Source organism: Nothoprocta perdicaria, unplaced genomic scaffold (genome assembly GCF_003342845.1).
Source record: "Nothoprocta perdicaria isolate Ctin4 unplaced genomic scaffold, notPer1 scaffold_480, whole genome shotgun sequence".
Taxonomy (NCBI): Eukaryota; Metazoa; Chordata; class Aves; order Tinamiformes; family Tinamidae; genus Nothoprocta; species Nothoprocta perdicaria.
In genome coordinates, this window is record NW_020455733.1 from 33318 (window position 1) to 45601 (window position 12284).

Below are 12284 nucleotides of genomic sequence, written 5' to 3' on the forward strand. Positions count from 1 at the left end.
CGACGGGGCCGGGGAGGCCGAGTGAGCACCGGAGGAGGAGCCTCCGCCGCCGCGGGGCGGGGAGGGGGTCCCGGCCGCTTGCGGCGGCGAAGAGGGGGGGGGGTCCCGGCCGGGGGCGGCGGCGCGGGGCGGAGCGGAGCGGCGGCCACCGCTCCGGCCCGGTGTCCCCCGCGCCGCCGCCACCTCTGCTCCGCTGGAAGGCGTTTATAAGCGCTCCCCGGAGCGGCCGAGCGCGGCCGTCGGGTGCCCGGTGCCTCCCGCAGAGCCCCCGCCGCACGCCCCCCTCCCGCCCCCACCCGGAGGGGCTTTTGCCGTCCTAGAAATTTATTAGCGGTCCCAAGGCCCATAAAAGCGGGGCCGCCGCGTCTGGCAGTGATTAGGCCGCCGGGGCGGCGCTGCGGGCGGTTTTGGGTTTCAGAGCCGCAAAGCCCGTGACAAACAGCCCGGGCCGCCGCGCCGGGGCCGCCCGCACCAGGGTCACCCGCCGCATGGCCCGGGCGCTCGGGGGGGTGCTTGGGGACATGCGGGCGTGGGAACGGCCCCGTGTGTGTGCAGGGCCACGGGAGCAGGAGGGCACCACGACACCTGCACTTGACTGCACGGGGCACGGATACCAGCCGGGGCAAGGACAGACAGCCGGACAGAGGGACACCAGCACCTACTGCACATGCATATGGAGCAAGCAGGTACAGGCGGACAAGGGACACCTTCACCCACACAGACACAGGGTTACAAGGACAAACACGGACATGTGCACACCTTGTGCATGGCTCCCCTCCACACACACAGTGACAGGCAGTGACACACAGGGACATGTGCACACCTTGTGCATGGCTCCCCCTCCACACAGAGTGACATGCAGTGACACACAGGGACATGTGCACACCTTGTGCATGGCTCCTCCTGCACACACACAGTGACACGCAGGAACATGTGCACACCTCAGTGCTCATGCTGCTGCTCACATACACACAAAGACATGAGCACGTGCACGGCAGTGACAGCCACCTGCACTCAGGCCATGTGCTCTGGGAGCTGGTAGCACCCAGTGATGTCCCCGTGCTTTGCATGTGCCAGCCCTGGTGCTTGGGGGGCTGGGGACAGGGAGGAGGGAGCAGAGCTCCCAGGTGCCCCACAGTGGGGATAGGGGGAGCTGGGTGCTCTGTGCAGAGGCCAGGAGGAGGCGGCCCCCCCCCAGCACCGGAGCCTGCAGGGATCCAGCCTGGGCTTCCCCAGGACTTAAAGGGAGCAGAGAGGAGCAAGTGCCGCTGCAAGGATGCACGCAACCCACACGGGTGCCTGGTGCAGCCGGCGTGGCTGGCATCACGTTGGCATCGCGGCCATGGGCTGCGGACAGCGTTGCTCCCGGGGGCAGCCGGGCCAGGATCACGCAGCCTCTGCCGCGGTCCAACAGGCAGGAACGGGAGAGGGGAATGGGGCGCTGGGGTGGGCGACCCCTGCCTGGCCCGGGGCCTCGCGGGAGCTGGGGGGACACGACGTGACAGGAAGGGCGGCTGGGGCGGGCCGGGCTGCGGGAGCAGGTGCAGGGCGCGCGGGGCGGCTGGGGGCCCGTGTTGCTGACAAAGGCAGAACGCGATCCCCGGCTGGACGCCGCATGGAGGCAAATTCCACCTTGAAATTTCCTAGCAGCCGGAGCAATTAAACCCAGCGGCTGCGGGGGGGTCCCTGTGCAGGGCTCCGTGGTGGCAGCTCCTGCAGCTCCCAGAGGTTCCCGTGCCGCGGCGGGAGCAGGGCTGCCCTTCCCCGGGCTCCAGGGAGCTGGCGCGTGGTGCAGCAGCCCCTCTCCTGCACAGGGAGCCGTGGGGCTTTGGCTCAGCCATTGCTGCACAAGCCTTTTGTCCTTTCCCTGCTGGTGACAAAGCGGCCGCAGGGCTGAGGGAGCTGCAGGGCCCCAGCCCACGTGCCAAGGAGGGGTGCGGTGATTCCCTGGCACCAAGGGTGCTGTGCCCTCCACGCAGGGACCCCCCTGCACCCTCAGCTGCTCGGCCCCGGCACCCAGCCCCAGCGCAGGACCGAGCTCGTGCCTGCACCCTGCGCTCTGTCTCAGCTAATGCCCTGTGACAAGGCCAGGAAATTGCTGCCTAGGCTAATTCCTTGTTCTTGAGCTGCACGGGGCTCCGGGCGACCCTGCCCTGCTGGATCCATCTCCCCTGCAGCTCCATCTGTGCTGGGGAGAGGAGGGAACCTGCCCTGGAGGAGGGTCCTGGGCCGGGAGGGCACAGAGGACATTGGCCAGGCTGGGCCGGGACAGGGCTGTGCTGGTGGCTCTGTGGCTGCGGCGCTGCAGGGCGCAACGTGGCCTCGCTGCAGGGTCTCCTGCCAGGGGCTACCCTGCTGCAGCAGTGCATGGCTGCAGCGGTGCCCTGGCCTTGCTGCCTGCCCCTGCCTGAGCATCGCCCTGGGAGGATGCAGCAGGACGCTGCTGCGGTGTCCCTGTGCTGCGGTATCACTGTGCTGCGGTGTCACCCTCCACGCGTGGCAGGGCCCTGCGGGGCTTGAGACCAACACTGCGCGCAGGTCCCCGGCACCAGCCTGTCCTGCCGGGTCTGGGGTTGTGGCACCCGTGTCCCGCCAGGCCGGGACGCGTCAGCTGTGGCTGCCGGGAAGGGACGGGAAGCGCCTTCACCCTGAGCAGGACATGAAGGGCACAACAAACAGACACCATCGGGAGCTCCGAATTTGCGCAGGGAAATGGTGGTTTCCTGCCGCGCGGGGCAGCGCGCCCTGCCTGGCGGGGCGCCCGCGGGTCCGACGGCGCCGCTGCCGCAGCTGGGCGCTGCGCGGCCGTCGCCCAGCCCGTCCATTGCAGCTTCTCCGGGATGGGAGCACGTGCAGCGGCCAGGCACTGCGGGCAGCGACCGAGCCCTGTGGGGAGGGCCTGGGCACCATGCCGTGGTCTGGGCACCACATGCAGCAGCGGGTCCCAGCAGAGCCTGCGTGGTGCATCGGGGTGTCCACATGAGCACCATGGGGCTGCCCTGGCCCCCCTGAGCACTGGGCATCCCCTGCCCCCCAGGACCTGCTCACAGGCCCAGCGCAGCCTGTCCCGGCTGGGGACGTGTGTGACACAACCCTCAGGGCCGCCCGTGTCGGGGGCGTCTCCGCACGGTGCCGCTGGTTCCCCATGACGCGGTAACGCGATTAGGGGCGGCAGGCAGCAGCTCGGCCCTTTAATTTGCTTCTGCCAAGGCGCTGTGCGCTGCCCCTGATCTATTATTTAGCGAATCCATTTCAATAACGGCGCTCCGTGACGAAGCGCCTGGCAGTAATGCAATTAGGGGCGCGCGCAGCCCCACCGCCGATAGACATGCAGAGCGGTTTGCACATGGAAATTGCTTGCAAATGAATTTTCCTTTAATAAGGGAATAGCTCGGTGCAAAATTAAACTGTCAGTAGCGCAGGCGAGCGGGGCATTAGCAGGGGAGCTGCTCGCAGCCCCGAGCGCCCGGCACCCCGGTGCCGGCAGGAGGCCGGGCCCTTATTGGCAATAAGCGCCGGTGCACTGGGGCACCCAGGGGACGTGTGGAGTGACGGCTGATGCGATTACCCCGTGCGCACTGGCCCGGCCGCGCTCCCGGCAGCACGGGGATCCCCAGCCGGGGGCTATTGGCAAATGATCTCTTCATTACGAGCGCGAGCCGAGCGGCCGCAGGTGCACGCGGCACGCAGCGGCGCTCACCCTGTGTGCACGTGCATGCAGCAGTGTTCACCCTGCATGCATGTGTGTGCACTGATGCTCACCCCACATTGCATGTGTATGCAGTGGCTCTCACTCTGCATGCACATGCGTGCAGCACTTCTCAACTCATATGCATGTACATGCACCAACATTCACCTCACATGCATGTGTGTGCAGCAGCATTTACTCTGTGTGCGTGTGCACTGATGTTCACCCGTGTGCATGTGTGTGCAGCAGCTCTTATCCAATACGCATGTGTGTGCACCAACATTCACCTTGTGTGCACATGCGTGCAGCAGCTCTCACCCCACTTGCACGTGCGTGCACCGACATTCAAGCTGTGTGCATGTGCATGCACCGGCGCTCACCCTGCATTGCATGTGTATGCACCAATGCTCACCCCATGTGTACGTGCATGCACCAGGGCTCACTCCACATGCAGAAGCAGCCTGGGCACGCGGGCACAGACATGCAGGTCGGGTGCACGGGCACCCGCAGCGATGCACAGAGCAGCGTGTGCGGTGCTGGATGCGCTGCTCCATGCGGACACGTGTGTGCAGAGGAGCAGCGGGAGCGGGGCACAGGGCCATGCACTGGGGAGCAGCACGGGCTGGTGACAGGGACAGGGACAGCTGCCGCCCTCCCCCTGAGGCCCCCTCCCCGCTGCCACCCCCTCCATATGGGCCTGGGCCAAACTCCGGCCAAATGGCTGGGGGGGGCTGCATTTCAAAGCCTCCGCGCGAGCAAACGCTGCTCCCGGGGTGCCGCGCTCTGCTCCCCGCTGGCCTTGGGTCACAGCGGGGCTGAGGGGACGTCCCCATCCCCACAGTCGGGATGAGCAGGGACTCCCCCGTCCCCACCGTTGAGACAAGCAGGGACGTTCCTGTTCCCATGGCCAGGATGAGCAGGGATGTCCCCATCCCCATGGATAGGGATGCGCAGGGGTGTCCCTGTCCCCAGGAGCCACCATGACTCCAGCCCCACAGCTCTCGTTCTCCTGCACAGTCTCGGCAGGAGGACACGGTCGGTCTGTGACCGCTTGGCCCAGGGTCCGCTCTGGCAGGGACAGGCCTGTGGTGATGACCTCCCTGTCACACACCGGGTGCTCAGCAGTGCTGAGCAGCGTCAGCCGTGGGGCGGCCATGGGGTGGCCATGGGGCTGCATGTCCTCCTCATCCTGCTGCTCGTGCAGGGGATGTTGCTGGTGGGATACTGATCCCAGGGGACAGGGATGGGTGCACAGTGGCATGATGGAGCGGCCAGGACCCAAGTGATGTCAATGTCACCCTGTGTCACCCTGTGTCACCCTGTGTCACTGAGCATCCCAGTGTCCTGTGAGCCACACTGTGCTTCAGAGCTGCCCCAAACACTGGGGGCTGCTGCAGATGTTGAGAGCTGTTGGGGACACAGTGGCACAACACGGCACGGTGCAGTACGGTGCAGCACACCACAGTACAGCACAGCGTGGCACAGCACTGTGCAGAGTGACAGGGCATGTCACGATACACTGTGGCACAATGTGACACGGTGCTGCACACCAGGGCATGGCACTGTGCAGCGCAGCACACCATGGTGCAGCACAGCACAACACAACACGGTGCAACACATGCAGCACAGCATGGCATGGAGCAACATGGCATGGTGCAGCACGGTATGGCACAGTGCAGCGTGGCATGACACAGCGAAGTGCAGCACAGCACAACATAGCACGGTGCAACACGTGCAGCACAGCGTGGCATGGTGCAGCATTGCACAACGCAGTACGGTGCAGCACAGCATGGTGCGGTGCAGCACAGCATGGCATGGTGCAACATGGCATGATGCAGCGCAGCACAGTGCAGCACAGCACGACACAGCATGGTGCAACACATGCAGCACACTGTGGCATGGTGCAGCACAGCATGGCACGGTGCAGCACAGCATGGCATGGTGCAACATGGCACGATGCAGCGCAGCACAGTGCAGCACAGCACGACACAGCATGGTGCAACACATGCAGCACGGTATGTCACGGTGCAGCATGGCATGACACAGTATAGTGCAACATGGCACGATGCAACACAGCATGGCACAGTGCAGCACGACATGGCATGGCACGGCAGAGCACGGTGCAGCGCAGCACGGCATGGCACGCGCAGGCGGCGCAGCACATCCCGGGCTTGCAGCGGCGCGGGGGGATCGATGGGGGCTGTGCGCAGCGGGTCAGTGATATCATTAACCCCAAGGAGGCTGCGGGGCCGCGCCGCCAAGAGGTTAATTAAAAAGAAAAGTGCAGCCAAACGTGGCGGTGGCGGCTGCGGAGTGGGGGGGCGCGGGGCGGCCCCCATGGCCCGGGCAGAGGCTGCCGCTCAGCGCGGGGACGAGCGGGCAGGACCAGCTCCATCCCAACCCCGGTGCCAGGCGTCCAGGACCACAGCACACGGTGGCCAACCCAGGGCTGTCACAGCGTGTCCTGCCCTGGGTGGACGTGGGCATGTGGATGTGGCAGGGCCGCAGCAGCGACACCGCAGCCTGCACCAGCTGGAGGGTGGCAGCGCAGCCACCCCCGTCCTGTCCTGCTCCGTCCTGTCCCTCTGCCCATCCTGTGCTGCTGCCTGTCCTGTCCCACTGCCTGTCCTGTCCCAATGTCTGTCTTGTCCTGCTGCTTGTCTTATCCTGTTGTCTGTCCCTCTGTCCTACTGTGCTCCATCCTGTCCCACTGCCCATCCTGTCTGTGCCCTCGGGGGTTGCACATGCACATGCTCTGTGCTGCATGCCTGCACAAGTGCATGCCTGCACGAGTGCACGTGGGCCACTGCGCACGCGGGTGCAACAGAGGGAGGTTGTTGCCAGCCCTTCCCACTGCGCTGGGAGATGCCAGTGCCTCTGCCCATGGCCAAGCTCAGGGGCTCTGCCCGGCAGCCGGTTGCAGCCATCACTCGCTGCACGCTCAGTAGATCACCCCGTGCATGCTCCACGGTGCATCCCTCATTGCATGCTTGGCGGTGGATCCCTTGGCCCATGCTCATGGTGCATCCCTTGGTGCACACTTGGCAGCGATGCAGCACCTGCACCTGGATCCCAGCTCCGCACGCTCGTGTCCTGCATCCTGCATCCTGTGTCCTGCATCCCACGTCCCACGTCCCATGTCCCACGTCCCACGTCCCGCGCCGCTGGGCCCTTCCGCCCCCCGGCCGGGCCGTAATCAGTCCCAGCAGGCCGGGTGGAGATGAAAGGCGCGCGCGGCGGCCCATCCATCACGCTGTTTTCTTAGCCCGCTCCGCGGCCCCGCGCCAGGGCCCTCAGTACCTGCCTGCCCGCGAGGCCCCATTTACGAGCCCCCCGCCCGCCACGGCCCCCCAGCGCCGCTAATGGGCTTTGTAATGGCAAATTACAGAGTGTTACGAGGGGAAGATTAATCGCGGGGCCGGCCGGGCTCATGCCTGCAGGAAACCCGATCGCGGGGCCGGCAGCAGGAATGCGGCGCTCCCGGCGCGCTGACCCCGGCGCGGGGCGCCCCGGCAGCCCCCGGCCCCGAACCCACACATGTGTCCCCACAGGGGGAATACGGTCCCCGGGCTCGTCACCCCCAGCAGACACTGGCCCTGTGGCAGCTGCCGTGGGACGTGTCCCTGGGTGCCTGTGCTGGGAGGTGACTGCCACCACAGTGTCACCTCCCAGGTAGGTGACAGCCCCAGCCCAAACTGATGGCGGGGTTGTCCCCAGGACTGCAGCTACATCCCTGCGTAGTCCCGTCCCTGCATGGCCCTGTCCCCGCCGTGTCCTGTCCCCATCTCCCATGCCCTTGCTGCAGGCAAAGCTCTGTCCCCAGAGCACCAGTGGCAGACAGACCCCATCCCTACATTTGCACAGCGAGGGAGATCATGATGACACCCTGGGGCTTGGGACATGGGCCCCAAAGACCCCCAGGTCTTATGGCCACTGGGCCCCTGATCAGCCGCCCCGTCTGCAGCAGCGCATGGAGCCAACGAGGCCGAATGGGTTCACGGAGCTGCGCGCTGCCCACTGCAGCACCGTGCTCTGCTGCACCATACTGCACCGTGCCATGCAACGCTGTGCTGTACTGTGCTGTCCTGCACTGTGCCGCACCATGCTGCACTGTGCCATGCTGCACCACGCTGCACCGTGCCAGGGTCTGCCATGATGCACTGTGCCGTGCTGTACCATGCTGTGCTGCATCAAGCTGTGCTGTGCCGTGCTGCGCTGTGCCGTACTGCACCACGCTGTGCTGCATTGAGCTGTGCTGTGCCGTGCTGTGCTGCACCACGCCATACTGCATCAAGCTGTGCTGTGCCATGCTGCGCTGTGCCGTGCTGCACCATGCTGCACCGTGCCATGCTGTACTGAGCTGTGTTGTGCCACGCTATGCTGTGCTGCATCAAGCTGTGCTGTGCCGTGCTGTGCTGCACCACGCCATGTTGCACTGAGCTGCACCGCACAGCGCGGCGCTGCAGACACGTCCAGCGGGGCCCAGCTGTTGGGTCTAGAGTTACAGCCGTGGGGAGCAGACCGGGCCGGGGCGACACACGGGCTGCGGGGCCGGGCAGGTCCCCGCGCCAGCTCCCTGGCTCTGCCATCACTCCCACAGTGTGGCTCTCCCACCGGCTCCCTGCGCTGGAGGGGGGGTCACCCCTGTCCTGTGGCAGGGAGGATGCAGGACAGACCGGGGCTAAGAATAGAGCGGCATGGGAGTGGGAGCGGGAGGAAGGATGGGGCTTCCTCTGCGACGGCTCTTCTTCCTCCGGCCCAGCCCCTGCCACCAGGCACGGTGCGGCAGGGCTGTGCCGGCCTCGCCCGGACGCCTGGGCCCCCGGGGCCGGGCGGGGCGAGGGGCAGCGCCAGCGCGGGGCGGCTGCAGTGATCCCAGCCATGCGGTGCCCTCCCACGCGGCAGTGGAGGGATGGGCCCGGGGCGCAGGACGGGCATGGTCGGAGCCGCAGAGCCGCCGTCCCGCCAGGTCCCGGCCAGCCGCGGCATTCCCAGGAGCGCAGCCCCTGCTCCGGCGGATCCCGCCAGTGGGAGGCTGCGGCCCAGGCCGCACGGGCGCGCGGTGCTGCCGGGCCGGAGCCGCCGGCCCCGCCGGGACCAGGGCTTCCTGCGAGGAAGGTGGGACAAGGAGAGGAAGACAATAAACCCCAGGAAATGCTCTGAATAGCCAAGGTGGCTGCGCCGAGCCCTGCGCCGCGCTGCGCCAGGACGGAAGCCGCGGGGCAGCCGGGGCAGCGCCCGGGGCCGGGAGCCGCCGCAGCCCCGGGAGCCGTGGGAGCGTTGTATCCAGCAGCGCGGCCGCCCGCCCGGGCACCCTCCTGCGCCCCCATGGTCCTGGGCATCATCCCGAACCCTGGCACTGTCCTGTACCTCTGTGCTCTGCACCCTGTGCCCAGGCACTGTCCTGCAGCCCGCGCTATCCCCATGCCCCCCGTGCCATCCTGCCCTCCAGCACCACCCCTGCGTCCCGGCACCAGCCGCTGCCCGGCACCATCCTTGAACGCAGCCCTGTTCTGCACACTGGGCACCGTCCTGCACCGGCACCGGGGGACAGGGCTGAGCCCGGGCACCGTTGTCTTTGCAGCGACTGTTCCCAGCCCGGCAGCAACGAGACCTCGAGGCCGGAGCGGATCCTGCCGCCTAAGCCGCATCAGCCGCCTAAGCCGGGTGCAGGAGGGGGTGCAGCACAGGGCAGGGAGGGCGCCAGCTCTCCCAGCTCCAGTGCTGGCCATGGGCACAGGCAGAGGCGGCACCTCCCATGGCCAGCGCTGGCCATCGGCTCCGAGGGACTCGCCACCCGCCGCAGCCCCGCTGGCCAGCGCTGCTCGCACGGACAGCGGGCTGGGTGCACAGGGACGGATCGTGGATTCCTGCCGGCTGGGAAAGACCTATGGGATCATGGAGTCCAAGCGAGCCCCACGCCGAGTGATTTCCAGGCAGCGGAGCACGTGGCGCAGACACAGGAAGGGCGCAGGAAGCCTCCCAACTCCAAAGGCCGTGCAGGGCCATGGCCGCGGCAATAGCGGCACCACGGACCATGTGTCCCCGCGGGACAGGAGCTCCCAGCCACTGCGCAGCCTCGTGTGCTCCCCTGTGGGTGCTCCCCACATGCCCACACGTACTGCATGTACGCCTGCATGCATCCTGCATGAACCCTGCATGCATCCTGCTCATACACCCTGCATGCACCCTGCATGCACCCTGCATGTGCCTGGGCTGCAGGGATGGGCTATCAGCGGTGGCTCCCGATCCCAGTGCCCCTTCCCTTTCCCGCGGGATGCACGGGCTGGGAAAGGGGCTCCGGCAGCAGCTCCGCTTTCCCAGGCTGCTCCCACTGTGTCCCTGTATCCGGCAGGAAGGTGCCTGTGTCCCGAGTTGCCACTGCCAAGACAATGTGGGCATCGCGGTGCCAGCCTCCGGTGCCACATCCTGGCAGAAGGAGACAGGAAACCCCAGGCGATGCCTTCCCATCGGCGCCATCCCACGGGGCTGTGGCAGCTGGAACACAGCAGTGCTGGGGCAGGACGGGCACAAGGACGGGCAGAAGCGGTGCCCAGAGCAATGCCAGGATGCCGGGAGCTGTGCATGGAGTTATGCTGGGAGCAAGGAGCGGTGCTGGTGTGGATGTGCAGGGCTGTCTGGGAGCAGCGCATGGAGTGACGCTGGGATGCACAGGACTGCCAGGAGTGGCACGTAGGGGCTTGTGGTTGAACTTGATGGTCTTGGAGGTCTTTTCCAACCATAATGATTCTGTGGAGCAATGCTGGGCAGTTGTGCAAGGCCAAAACAGTGCAAGGAGCAGTGTTGGGCGGGTGTGCAAGGTCAGAGTGGTGCATGGAGTGGTGCTGAGCAGGTGTGCAAAGCTGTAGCAATGCACGGAGCGGTGGTGGGCGGGTGTGCAAGGTTGTAGCAGTGCATGGAGTGGTGCTGGGTGGGTGTGCAAGGCTGGAGCAGTGCACAGAGCACTGATGGGCAGGTGTGCAAGGCTAGAGTGGTGCATGGAGCAGTGCTGCATGGGTGAGCAAGGTTGTAGCAGTGCACAGAGCACTGCTGGGCAGGTGTGCAAGACCAGAGCGGCACACAAAGCGGTGCTGGGCGGTGTGCGGTGCTGGGCAGTGTGTGGTGCCGGACGGGCCCGGCGCAGGCAGCAGTGCTGGGGCGGGCGCACACGGCCGGCTGGAGCGGGCGCCGTGCGGCACCGCAGGCCGTGCGGGCACAGCATGTAGGCCTGTCAGAACCGCACGGAGTCATTTAAAGACGATCAGGCGCTGACAGGAATTAAATTGTGTTTTGATTTTCTCATTAGCGTAATCTGCAGCGCGCCTCGTTACGGGGTAATTTCCCCGCGCCGATGTGACAGCTCAATCCTGCCACGCCAGCCATATGCCAGCCCGGCCGTGCCGGCGGTGCCGGGGGCGCAGGGGCGGCGGGAGGCACCGGCCGCAGTCCTGGAGCGGGCTGCGGCGGCCGGCGGGGCCGCGGGACCCGGTACAGCGGGGGCTGGGCCGGCAGCCCCCGGCCTGCGTGTCCCGGGGGTGCCCATCCATGCGGCGCCCATCCATCGCGGCGCCCGCGGAGCGGCGCTGGCAGGTCCCGCTGAGCCGCGGCTGCCGAGCGAGCCCGGCCTGGCAGCCGTCCCGACACCGCCAGAGCTGCTCGGTGACCGGCTGGAGCCGGGAGGCCACGGTGCCAAGGGCAGCCCTGCCCGGTCCTGCACTCATCACTGCCCTGGCAATGGGACCACTGCCCCACAGAGGGTCTGCAGTGACCACAGACCCACAGCATCATCCCCACACGCAGGGGTCCTGCGGAAGGGGGAACAGGGGGCAGGGGACGAGTCCCTCCCTGCAGGCGCAGGGGGCCGAGGGGCAGCAGGAGGCTGGCTGTGCCGGGGCCTGCGGTGCATCCTGGCTCGAGGGTCAACACGGCGAATCCAGCACCACTACACGTGCACCATGGAGACCCTCGGCTGAGCCCGTCCAATCCCGCCTGCATGGGTGGATCCTGGGGTCTCCACAGAGCCAGGGAGCTCCTGGGGTGCCAGCATCTCGGGCTCCCTCTGTCCCCTGGGACCCCCCTGCAGCTCCGGGCTCTCTGCATCCTGGTTTCCCTGAGTGCTCTGTTCTCATGCTGCACCTCGAGGCTGCCCTGAACCTCCAGGGTGCCTTTCCCCCCCCTGCTCCCCCTGCACCCCTGGGCTCCCCCTGCATCCCAGTTTATCTCCCGCTCTGGGGTCCCCATGATGCCCAGATTCTCCCTGCATCCCTGGGCTCCCCTGCAGCCCCAGTTTTACCCTCACAGATGGGTAGCTCAGCTGCATCCCAGTCCTATGCAGGGCCAGCCCGGCGGTGCAGGGCTCAGTGCGGGGGCACCTGGGGGACCCCGGGCTGGGCTCCGTGCAGGGCTCGGGGCCGAACCGCAGCCCCCCGGCCCCGACGAGTGACGGGGCCCGGCCGGGGGCGCTGGGGGCCGCGTGCAGCACCCCGGCCCCCCGGGCAGCGCCTGTTCATTTAGCAACGTCAGCGCCGCAGTTGGTTTGAATTAAGGCCCGGGCGCTGTCGCGGCCGCTGATAAGTGCGGGGGCGGGGGCCGGGGC

At 67.1% G+C, this 12284-nt stretch overlaps 1 protein-coding gene across 1 annotated transcript in view; it reads right to left on the reverse strand.

Annotated features, from left to right (window-relative positions):
• Positions 1–11472: 11472 nt before the first annotated feature.
• Positions 11473–12284, reverse strand: part of PCGF1 (polycomb group ring finger 1) — a 4592-nt gene continuing 3780 nt past the window's right edge. Inside the window, exon 7 of the mRNA XM_026047171.1 lies at positions 11473–11493. Within this exon, the coding sequence (XP_025902956.1) occupies positions 11473–11493 (21 nt within the window). The remainder of the gene's footprint in view (positions 11494–12284) is intronic.